Raw genomic sequence first — 12,165 nt, 5'->3', positions numbered from 1 at the left:
CTTCTGATTATTAAGTGGACATTGTCATTCATGTTAACAGAACAAATGTTTAATAGCTGATAACACAAGCACAGGCTCTTTTAAATTCCCTCTGCGACTTTAGTTGCATATATTATTCTCTCTTTCACCTTTAAACATTACAAGTGGTGATCATTACATGTCTGATGTATTGCCACACAAAAGGAAACGGTTCAGGGAACAGAGAAACTAATGCTAGGCAATCCACCCTGTATGCAAGTTGCTGAAATGCAGAACCCTGTAATTGGTATTAATATGAAATCACAGAAGTAGTAATGAAGCAAGTGCCATCATGGAAGATTTCCTTGAGAAAGAGGAAAGTTCAACATGCAAGCTGCAACCCATTAAATATATATAGAACCTAATACAACTTCTCTGAGCAAGAGATTGTTCTGAAGGCTAACAAACAGGCACAAAATGAAACAGTGACATGGGTCTCTGAATGATAGGTCTCTAAAAACAGTGCTTCTTGGCAGCTGAAGAGAGGTGGAAAGAAATCCTTGCTGCTAATATCTGGACTCATGGAAACAAAAACCTTGACAGGACTGACCCCCTAACCTGGTCTCCTTACAATGTTTAGCGAGTACTTAAGGTTTTTAATTTTTTAAGCTCCATATATACATGAATTATCACACTGTAGTGGGGAAATAAGAGAAATTGATGACACATAATACTCTGCCTTCAGCCTTTTCTTTTTGAAGACAGCAGAATAGTTCATGAATGTTGAATGCCTTCATTAACAGCATGGACACAGACTGCTAATAGGATGGAGTAAGATGCATCTTCAGCAAGTTTCCAGGTGACATTGAAATGAGGCAAGAGATTGATGTGATGAAGGGCTGAGCTAACATTCAGGAAGAGCTCAAGAAGCAGGAAGCTAAACAATGGGCTGCCACAAACCTCTTCGAGTCTGACAAAGGCAAATACAAAGCTGTGCACGTGGAAAGGGATAAATTAATGTAATAGTACAGGCAGAGGCTGAAAATACATTGTCATGGTTACATACATACACCATGTGGTTCACTCTCCTAAACATCTTGGCTGCCCTCCTCTGGACTTGCTCCTGTCAGTCAGTGTCTTGTTACAGTTTGGAGCTCGGAACTACCTGCTATGCTGGATGAAACCTCACAAGTGCCAAATACAAAAGAATAATCACTTTTCTCCATGTTCCAGTTACTCTTTCTCATCACAGCCTCTGCCTTTATTCCTGCAAGGGCACACTGCTGCCTTATGTTCAACTTTTCTATTTGGACTCCAGGATCCTTTTCTGCAAGATGGAGCTTAGTTTCCACATTACTAGCTCATGTTCTTCTCTATCACACAAAAAGTATTCGAAAAGGACAAGCTGAGTATCAAAGACAGTGGCAGAAGAAGTTTAAGCTATTTTTCCTGTAGTGACCACCGTAGATTTATACTGGCAATGGAAAGGATAAAATGCCCTCTAGTTTGCATGGAGTAACTTTTCTCCCTTTTTCATCCAAAAGAAAGCTTGAAGTCTACAATTACAAGATCAATACCTTCACAACAATCCTTGCAAACCAAATTTCAGAAGTTCCTGACTTGACACTTGGGCCCTTAATCAATAAAGCACTGGCCAAAATCCAGGTTTCCAGGACTCTGAAGATTAGCCAATGGGGAAAAGGGATGAAAGTTTTCCTTGAGATTTATTTTTGGCTGCTATGCTGTTTTTTTCCTAGTCAGGATGCTGAAGTTCTGTGAGCCCAAGAGTGTTACCTAATCACTAATAGTCTGACAGTTTTACTGGAGTAATTCATAAAGTAGCACAAGGAAAAGGTACAAGACTTTAATAATGTTTCTATCCCACTTTTTCCATTTGGAAACTAACATGATGGAAGCAGCACAAACATCTAAACCCCAAGAAACTCCAAGGAGTTCTAAGTGTAACAGGCAGTTTGCTGATAAATAGCCAAAGAATCAGAATCCTGTGAATCATCCCTCTCCAATTCAGACGTATTTCCCTCTCTTTTCTTTTGGCCTTATTCTCACACCACTAGCTTCAGAATGGATCTGTTTGAAACAAAGGAGAGGAACATGTTATTAGCTACACTGTGTTCCAGCTCATCTCCTGAACGATAGCACTGTCCATTCAATCCCATCAGAGTGAAAAGGACCAGGAATTCAACTTTCCCACTTTCTGGGTGAGTGCTTTAACTGCTAAGGTAATTACAAAAAGAAGGGTACGACCATTACTACCAATCTTGATGGGGTTTTATGCTAGTATGTGTATCTCATATCTAAAACATAGTCTTCAAATTTCCTTATCACCAGTGCGTATACTTACACCATTAGTCATACTATGTCTCATTTAGCTACTTCTCTGATGTGATGACTACAGAAAAGCTACCCTCCCATGAAATTTCCATCTCGCACCCCACCCAATCTTTTCCTAGAGGCTTTTAAAAGGTTTTCTCTCATCTCTCGGATTCACAAGAGACTTAGCAGTCTCTTCACTGTCCCCCTATGCGTAAGTCTTCCTTTTCCTTCTGCAGTATGCTATATATTGTTATGCCAGTACCCTAGGTTTTTGATTTATGACAAATGATATGAACAGTAGTGTAGATCTGTATTGCCGGATGCCAGTCATTAACAACAAACAAAAGGAATTCTCTCTATGTGTATATTTCTAAACAAGTTGTTGAATTTATACAGATTTCCAACAGCAGAAAATTTCTTTTCATTTTGTAAACCAGAACCAGTTTCTAAATAAATGAATCTTCAATAATAAAACACAGTGAAATGAAGGCATGGAATGGTTTGAAGACTAAGATTTCACAGTCAGCTTGGGCTCCACCCCACTAGTCTATATCACTGGACTGGAAGAGGAGCCAGGTTCTTTAGAAGTGCAGAAATATCGTACAATTTATTCTTTCACAGATGTGAGCAGTGAGAAAAGGAAGAAGGTGCAGAGGCTCTCTCCCTGCATTCTGCACTGCTATGGTCAGAGCTCTAGCCCACTCCTTTTCAAAGACATTCTTCATGGGCATAATGCAACTTCCAGCCAATGACTCTTTTGTAACCACATTTCCTTGCAGGAAAAGGTTTCTAGAAGTTAAGTTCATAATCAAATCAGTAAGGGAGGTAGACGAAGTGATGAGGAGTACCAGTCCGTTACAATGCAATTACCTAACAACCAGTACAGAATATAGATACATTCAAGTCTACAGTTTCACACAGTGCCAGACATTACAAAAGACTGGGAAACATCTATAGTAAAAGAGAATAACTAAAGACAACATACCTTCTTCAAAGAGTAACATCATGTTTGTGTTTTTGCTGGCAACCATGTTATTCAATAAGGCAATTACAGTTTGCATTGTATTCCCAAGTATACTGTCTTGGTGTTCCTGTATAAAATACAACAAAAATTAGAATAAAAATAATCTAGTTTTCCTTCTGCAAGGTTAACAGAAGACTATTCACTTCCAAAAACATAGTGATACATAAGCAATACTTTTTCAATTCCTTAAAGGTCAACATTTAAAGTGCTAGAAAACCAGCCAAATCTCTTAGAAGCCTCTACTCAGCTTCACCCTGCATTAATTTTCTTTGTACTAGAGCATTCTAAACTGGATCATAAGGAGAAGAGACAAAGAACAGTGGCTCACAGCCCTTTGGAGGACCATAGTTTCCTACCAAACCCTAAATATATCTATATCTCTCTCTCTCTATATATATATATAGATATATATACGCATACATCCAAGAGGCCCAAAGTTCTATCTACTTTACATAGATATTTGAAATGTCATTTATGATATCTATAAAGAGCACAATAAATATCCGTTCCTTTGAAAGTTCAACATACAGCCTGATAAATTGAAAAGTAACGTTGGAAAGTATAGACACTACATTCTGCAACAGATAAGGTAACCAATAAAGAAAACAGATACCATAAAGCCATGGTACTATAAATGAGTTTGAAGTTATTTCCTACAGATAGCTGAAGGGTAAGAATCACAGTTTTCCAAGAGCTCTACATGTTTATCTGGTAGTCTATCATCTTATTCACTCTTCTAAAGAACATTCAGAAAACAGTAGAGAAATAGTAAGAATGATTGTGTTACTGAAGATAATGATACATGCACTGAGAATATACAATTCATAAAAGCAAAGAAGTTTCACAAGTGCCAAAATGAGAGCTGTCTCACGTACTGTCTATGTAACTACAGTATTTCCATTACTGCCCCATATATTTGAAGTAAATATTTTCTAGTAAAATTCCCTTTGGAGATACACAATTACAAGAGAAGCTGGTAGTTGTTTCCAATACTGATCTTTTGCATTCAGCAGGTTAATAACATTAAAACGAAGCCATCTTTACTTTTAATAGACATAATTTATACAACTGTCTACTGAAAGACTAGCACTGATGCTTTTATTTATATCAAAGCACATGCAACAAAACTTACCTTCCCCCCTAAACACACAGAGATTAGAATTCAAGATGGGAATGTCAATACTTTGGGGAAGGAAAATGTTCTCTTAGTGAATAAAATAATCTTACAAATGGCATACTCAGCTGTACTACTAGAGTTTTAACACATGTATCGTAGATGGGTTTTGATAAGATACTTATTAGGTTTCAAGAAGCTACAGGTATGTTTTACTTAGATAAGCCATCACTGATTGCTCTTAGGTTCGATTTTAGAGGTTTATATAAAAAACACTTAACTTCTTCATAACCTATCTAGGAGCAAAGCGGATCTGATTTGTGTGCACAGCACCACAGACTGCAGACATTTAATGAACAGTGCACTTGACAGCTTTAATAAAACATAGCCTTTGCCAGCAGGGATAATTAGAATTGAAGCAGCAAAATTCTAGTGTTTGGCAACACAGATGAAACAACTTCATTAAAATGTAGGGCTTTGGTGAATGAAAGGCAGCAAAGCATTGGACCCTGAAGAATCAGCCTTCTCAAAACTAATTGCTTCAGTGCTTAAAAAGGACAGCTAAGAAATACGAAGGGCATAACAAGGAAATACCGGGATAAAAAAAAGGAAGTATGGAAGATAAATCAGGCTTTGCAAATAGGACTACACTGTATTTAGGCCATTAAACTTTTCATTCTAATTTTGAAGGGTTGCAACGTTAACAAAAGAAATCAGTTGAAGTATTCTAAAAAGCCAGTTGGGTAAAAGAGTGTGAATTAGAAAAGTGGGAGTACGAATCTTGGCAAGATACTATGGCTAAAGCTGCCATTTCTCTTCCTTTAAGTGGATTAGAAATTAGAACAGCGTAGGCAAACTACAGTATTTTAATTACATTTTAGATAACAAAAGAGATAGCAATTGTGGTAAGAGGCCATCAGTTTGGGCCTGTATACTCCTTAGATACTCCTGTATCTAAGAATCCAGAAGAAATCATACTAAATGCTACATTTACAGATACCCTTTAATTAAATTTAAGTATATATCTCTCAATATATCCCAATATCAGTACACAAATGCATTCTCTTACCATGCCAAACTTCAGATTTTCAGAGGCCTAACAATCTAATCTTTTTATTCTGGAAGGCATTTGTTACATCCTTTGCACTTCTCAAAACTCCTTGTTATCTTGGAGACAACCATGTCATTTTATGTGCGTTGATGGTCAGAATCTCACAAGGCATAAGGAGAAAAGGTGATGTTTAAAACAAACAGAGCTCTAAAGAATGTTGCCTCTTTTCATTTCTAAAGAATGAAAAGTAAATTTTTCACTTTTAGAAGTAAAGCTTCTGTCAAGATCTAATAAAAGATCTAATAAAAGTACTTCTTTTCCACAACAAACATTAAGAACTGAAAATATAAATAAGGCCAGTGTTCTTTCTTGTCTCAGTTTATTCCCAAATCCCCTGAGAATACCATTTCAGTGAATGGACATGTGCAGAAAAACAGTATTGTTAACACCAACTTTTAATAGGGAAAGCAGTTTTCATCCTTTAAGAGGTCCACTTCATGTCTCAAACTTCTGGAAGTTGAATAAACCATGCTAATCCAAGCAGGAAAATTTAAGTAGGGAGTTAAGGATTACAAAACTGTCCTACATCAGCATACAGTTTATAGATTTTGTGCTTGAAGAGAAAGAATCATAGAATCATAGAATAGTTAGGGTTGGAAAGGACCTTAAGATCATCCAGTTCCAACCCCCCTGCCATGGGCAGGGACACCTCACACTAAACCATGTCACCCAAGGCTCTGTCCAACCTGGCCTTGAACACCACCAGGGATGGAGCATTCACAACTTCCCTGGGCAACCCATTCCAGTGCCTCACCACCCTCACAGTAAAGAATTTCTTCCTTATATCCAGTCTAAACTTCCCCTGTTTCAGTTTGAACCCATCACCCCTTGTCCTAGCACTACAGTCCCTAATGAAGAGTCCCTCTCCAGCACCCTTATAGGACACTTAAATCTGTTCAGAGTTACAGGTAGACAATCTTCAAGGTATAGATTTCTTATTCTGGAGAATTGAACTTCCTCGTATCAAAGAAAATTCAGGCACCCTGGAAGCATTCATGCGGGTATGTTCTGAAGCAATGAAGCTTTAGAAGTAACTGATACCACCATGGCAGTAACTACATAAATCTGGAGACTCTTTGGAGAATCTCAAGTATCAGTGAAGATTTGAACTGCAAAGTAACTCAGGAGCTGCAATTAACCATTACACCAAGAAATTTCCATGCCAAAATATTCACTTCTCAGACTGGTTTTCAGCATTAATTAAAAGCTAGTTCTTGAATGGCTTCAGAATGACAGGCACCAATGAACTGACATCTTTTTTTCCACACGGATTTTGCTTTGATGTAAATGGCACTTTGTCACCTCAAGGAAAAAGGCTTAGACGAGTTTGGGGAATTTTCTGGTGACATTTTTAATTGAAAAACATAGATTCATTAGACTTACCCAAAGGATCACATTAACATTTTTGACTGGAAAAGGTTTGAAGGGTTCAGAATAGAACCTATATTCCTACTATGACACTAGGCAGATAAGGCAAAAGAAATTATGAACTGATTGCTATAAGTGAAAACTCTACCTCATAAAACGGTGTGTTTATTCAGTGCAAATTACAGTTTGTTATATTACTTATCAACAGTGGTTTTTTGGGTTATACTTAATAAACATTAACTATCAAGAGTAAAGTTGGTTGCTATAATATTAAAGAAATATTATAGGGAGATTTTAGGTTACACGATCTTTGCTTAATATTCATGGTCAAGCCAAGACAAAACACAATTGGCCCAACACTTAAATTACAACAACTCCCTTTCAAATCATAGAATGGTTTGGGTTGGAAGGGAACTTAAAGCTCATCCAGTTCCAGCCCCTGCCATGGGCAGGGACACCTTCCACCAGAACAGGTTGCTCCAAGCCCCGTCCGACCTGGCCTTGAACACTGCCAGGGACGGGGCAGCCACAGCTTCTCTGAGCAACAAAAACCTCCTCCCTTCTTTCTGACATTGCAGAAGGCTACAGAATTGTGCATCTCCTCCATTTTAGCACTACTGTTTTTGGACTGCTGAACACTGAAAAGAAGTACAATGGATGGTAGACTCTCACATATGTGTTGGGTTTGTTGTTCGTTAGGTTGGGTTTTTTCCAATCACTTAGTTAAGGACTGTGAACAGTAGCAAAGCTTTACAATAATCACATTATTAAATACTAAAAATGAAGAAAATGAAAAGTATTTTAGGTATGTTGCAATATCTTTGTGAAATACAGGAATAGGGTTTATAAGTAAACTACATCTGTGAAGTTCGTTGTATAAATCAGTGGTATATCATCTTGACTCTCAACTCCATCTCATGTTAATAGTTCCTGATAAACACGGTGTTATCTTGTCGCTTATTCAAGAACTCAAGGATGAACGTGTTTTCTTCTTATGCCAAGCTATGTATACGAAGTCCAAGATTAAAAGGAGTTGGGGTGAAAGTGAAAAGCAATAATTTGAACAGAACTGAACTATGATACTAGGGCAAAGATTCAGAAAGTTGAAGGCAAGATTAGAATTCATAGAAGACCTAACTGTATGTGCCACAGCAATTAAAACTCTAAGCATAAGTGGATTCAATATACATATTTAAGCTAAATAAGACTTAAAGTATTTGCTACCTCTCTTAATGTCAGTTTACAAAAATAAGTATTTGTGAAATCCAGGCCTACAAAATGCAGCGTTCATAACCACCAACAATCTCATTGCTCTCAGAGAAACAAGTTCAACACAAAAAGCAACATTTGGGAATATTTGGAAGGAACAGTTTGGATTCATAGCCAGAGGACTTCTGAACTGGAATAAATAAAGTAAAAATAAAAGGAAGTACAGTTTCTTATTCCATGCAAATACCAGAATCACACTTTCTCTTATAGACACAACAGGAAGAAAGTTTACTGTTATCCAAAAATCTCCTACAAAGATATGAGCCACTCATCAGCCTAACTTGGCATTCAACAAATAAGCCACTAATCCCATTCTTCAGCCAAATTCTGTGTGAGGTTACATGATTTTGGTTTATTATTTTTGACCAGAGGAACAGCATATAGTTAAGGTGAAAGACTGAAAAATCTAAAGACTAAAAAGATAGAACTTCAAGGCTAAACGACAGCACCTTCTCCTTGCTTATATCATTCTAGGATGTTGCTACAGTTTCCAGACTCCGCAGAGTTTGCTTTTAAATTAGTTCTGCCTGTGGCCTGAGACAGAAATAACACTTTTTCCTTTCATCATGATCTTTCTACTTTCATTTGTTTTGCATTTAATACCTACTCTGTCCCTACCTGTGAGCCTAGAAAAAGTGAACATGATGAAGTTCACTTTAGTAGATCATATTTCAGGTATGTCTTTCAGCAAAATACTTACGAAGTGACAGCCCCATTTTAGCTCTCCAATTTCCTGACAGCATGAATGCAACATCAACAACAGGAATTCTATTCTTCAGCCACAGGAATTCACTGACATTGGAAGACAACTGTTTTCTTAGCTGGCAGTGATCTGACAGTGATGCTGGACTGAAAAGCGGCATCTGAACCAGAAGCAATAAGAAGCAAGTAAAATGAAGAAATGACAGCTAACAAGAATAATAATATTATTAAAAACACATGTGCACGTGTATGTGCCAACAGATTACCATCCTTGTGAATTTAAGATGGTGCCCAAATGAAAAGATGGTATATATAGCTTAGATATAAGGAAGTTCTCCCCTGTGAGGGTGCTGAGGCACTGGCACAGGGTGCCCAGAGAAGCTGTGGCTGCACCATCCCTGGAAGTGTTTGAGGCCAGGTTGGACAGAGCCTTGGGTGACTTGGTCTAGTGTGAGGTGTCCCTGCCCATGGCAGGAGGTTGGAACTGGATGAGCTTTAAGGTCCCTTCCAACCCAAACCAATCTGTGTTTCTATGATTAAGTCACTTGAGTAAAAACATAAATGTTTTCACAGGTACTATTAAAGAAAAGACACAGATATACAGCATGAACAGTTCCCATCACCCAGAATATTTAACTAGGAAGAAAAGACAGAAACCAGAAATTTCTTCACTAGGTATATAAAAAAATAAAATATAAGTATAGCAGAGTGAATTTTGGAATGGCTCCAGTTCTGCTCCCATGGTGGCAATCTCAATAGTGTCAAGCAGTAGACAGTGTGAAAAACTGATGGTACAGCTATACTGAGCACTACAGGGTCTGCTGGTACCCTGCTGGTATTCCCCGAGGTGCTCTTTGTGCACTTGTCAAGCACCACTCCTGAAAACTCTCCCTCAGTTGTTCTGACTTCAACCCCTACATGTCAAAGAGGAGCAGAGGCACAACTTAGTGTTTAAACGTTTAACTCTGATCTACAAGAACACAAGGACACCAGTCCTGCTTCTCATAAGCATTTGCAAAACAGTATCAGATGCTATGACTTAAAAGAAAGGATATCTCCTGCTGCTACATATGATATCACCACACATAATGCATTCCATTTTTATAGGAGATCAACAGATGGATCAAAGACACTATTAGTGACTAACATTGGCAAAATAGGAAACTCTTCTAAAAAAGTCCTATTTCCTAAAGACAGGGGAAATTAGTCTGCATTTTATTATCGATATTATTAACAAGAGGTTGAACCCCATTTTTTAACTGGCACATCTTTCAGGGTAATCTCCAAATGATTTATTACAGTTTTTTTCACAGCCTCACCTCACCTCTGCCCCCCAAATCATTTCTATTTCGGTGCCTACATATTGATTCAAGAAATGAACTTTAGGAGTACAGGTTTGAAAATTGGTATAGGTTATAAAAATAAATCCTGGTTAATGACAGAGCTATATTCCAGTCATCAATAGGTGTTTTCTTCGGAGCACAGGTTCAATTAAAATCTTCATGCTTTTGATCACTGTTAAGGAAACATAAGGAGATCATAAAGGCACTGGGAACACTGTGCCTTCCAACCCTCAAAATACTGACCTTCTCCTCCCCTGCCATGTAGCTCATTTCAGTACTAACCAGATAATAAATGATTATATGAGAATTTATATCTATTGCTTTCAAAGGAGGGCAGGATACACTAAATATGTGTATGTACACACATGAATATACACACACATTTGCTTGTAAATTATTTTAACTATGACATACAAAATTCAAATGAGTCTATGCTAGCAACACTGAATAATGACTGACTTGAAACTTCATGTTGTTTCAAGAGAGAGTTAGATTTTCCATTTTCTCAAACAGCAAAGACTTCAAAAGTGTTCCCAGTGTGTGCTGGATGCACTCCTTACATTCTCACACCACCTGTAGTTCACAATGGTTCACTATCTCACACCAAGTGCAGAGGACCGAAGTCCTTTTATTTCTTCTCATGTTAAGCGGAAGTCCAGATCATCAGAAGCCTCTGCTACAAGGAAAATTTAATATGTACAAATGGAAGCAACTTCAGGAGGAGACAATGAGAGATTATAGCAAAACATTTTGCTTAGCAGCCAAAATACTGATTTTGAGCTTCAGAAACCCACCATCAGCCTTTCCTTCTGGGTGATTCTGAATTTGGGATCTGCACTTGGCCACTTCCCCTAAAGTACTCCTGACTAACAGGCTACTGGCTGAACTGAGGTCTACCTTTCTCCCTGCCGCCAATGCCACTTTCTACAGAAATTCCACCCTGAACACAGAAAGCCTCTCAGTGGAACCTACACAGAAAAAGGAATAACATCACGAAACACTGAAATAACCCAAATACCTCATCCCTCAAACAACACACTCGAGTCCAGAAACCCATGGAGCCATGACCATTTGCTATCAGCAAGGTTCTGCTGCTCTACCCAAGCTGTCGATCAACAGAATTTCAGACTCATATGTACTCAGAGTCTGAAAAGGAAATGGATACTGCTAGATCAAAGTAGCATTTTGATGCTGAGAGGCATAAAATGTCATCGAGAACTGCATTTATTGTCACTGGAGGCTAGACAGACATTTTAGCCTGTATACAATGTCACACAATGTGTCCTTGCACTGTAAAAGGAAAAAAGAACCAAAACACTAAACCTAAAACCCCCAAATAATTGGACCACTGGATTAAGACAGCATAGAAATATGTTTTACATGAACTGATTAAAATACTTTGTTAGAACACCAGGTCCTATTAATAAAGGACTTAATTTTTTAATTACTCATAATAAGCCATTTTACAGTTATTAAGTATTTTTCTTCATTCGGTCTATCCTCCCTGAACAGCTATTCATACTGGAAAAATGTGTACAATGGATGCAAGAGGGAATAAAAGGATGAAAGAAGGAAATAGCTAAAACATAGCTGAAAAGCTGGTACCAGAAATGTTACAAAAGCCAGGGAGAGGAGAGTATGGTATTATTAGCTATTTTCATATCCTAATGGAACATGCAAGTTCCAGGCTGTTACTAAGAGTGGGTCCATGGCAAAGAGCCCAAATGAGGTCTGAGAAAGGATAATGTACCTTTAATGACTGAAATAGCAAGAAAATTAAACCTAATCATGTTTCATTAAGCATACTCTAGCTCCCATTTTTACTAAATTATTTTATTATGATTTCCCAACTGTCTGTTGAAATAACCTTTTACAGCAATTTAATTCACCATCATAAACAAGTCTCATTTCTCACAATGAAGTCCCCTGGGTTTAGTGAGAG

At 37.8% G+C, this 12,165-nt stretch overlaps 1 protein-coding gene across 1 annotated transcript in view; it reads right to left on the bottom strand.

Moving 5' to 3' along the window:
* Positions 1 to 12,165, bottom strand: part of ULK4 (unc-51 like kinase 4) — a gene marked incomplete at both ends in the record, with an annotated part of 202,619 nt that overhangs the window by 83,282 nt on the left and 107,172 nt on the right. Inside the window, one exon of the mRNA XM_080611269.1 lies at positions 3,278 to 3,383. Coding sequence (XP_080467395.1) covers positions 3,278 to 3,383 — 106 coding nt within the window. The remainder of the gene's footprint in view (positions 1 to 3,277; positions 3,384 to 12,165) is intronic.

The sequence above is a fragment of the Psittacula echo genome (genome assembly GCF_963264785.1).
Source record: "Psittacula echo genome assembly, chromosome: 2".
NCBI classification, from domain to species: Eukaryota; Metazoa; Chordata; class Aves; order Psittaciformes; family Psittacidae; genus Psittacula; species Psittacula echo.
Note: the sequence above shows the minus strand (reverse complement) of the source record. Positions and strands in the feature narration are given on the sequence as shown.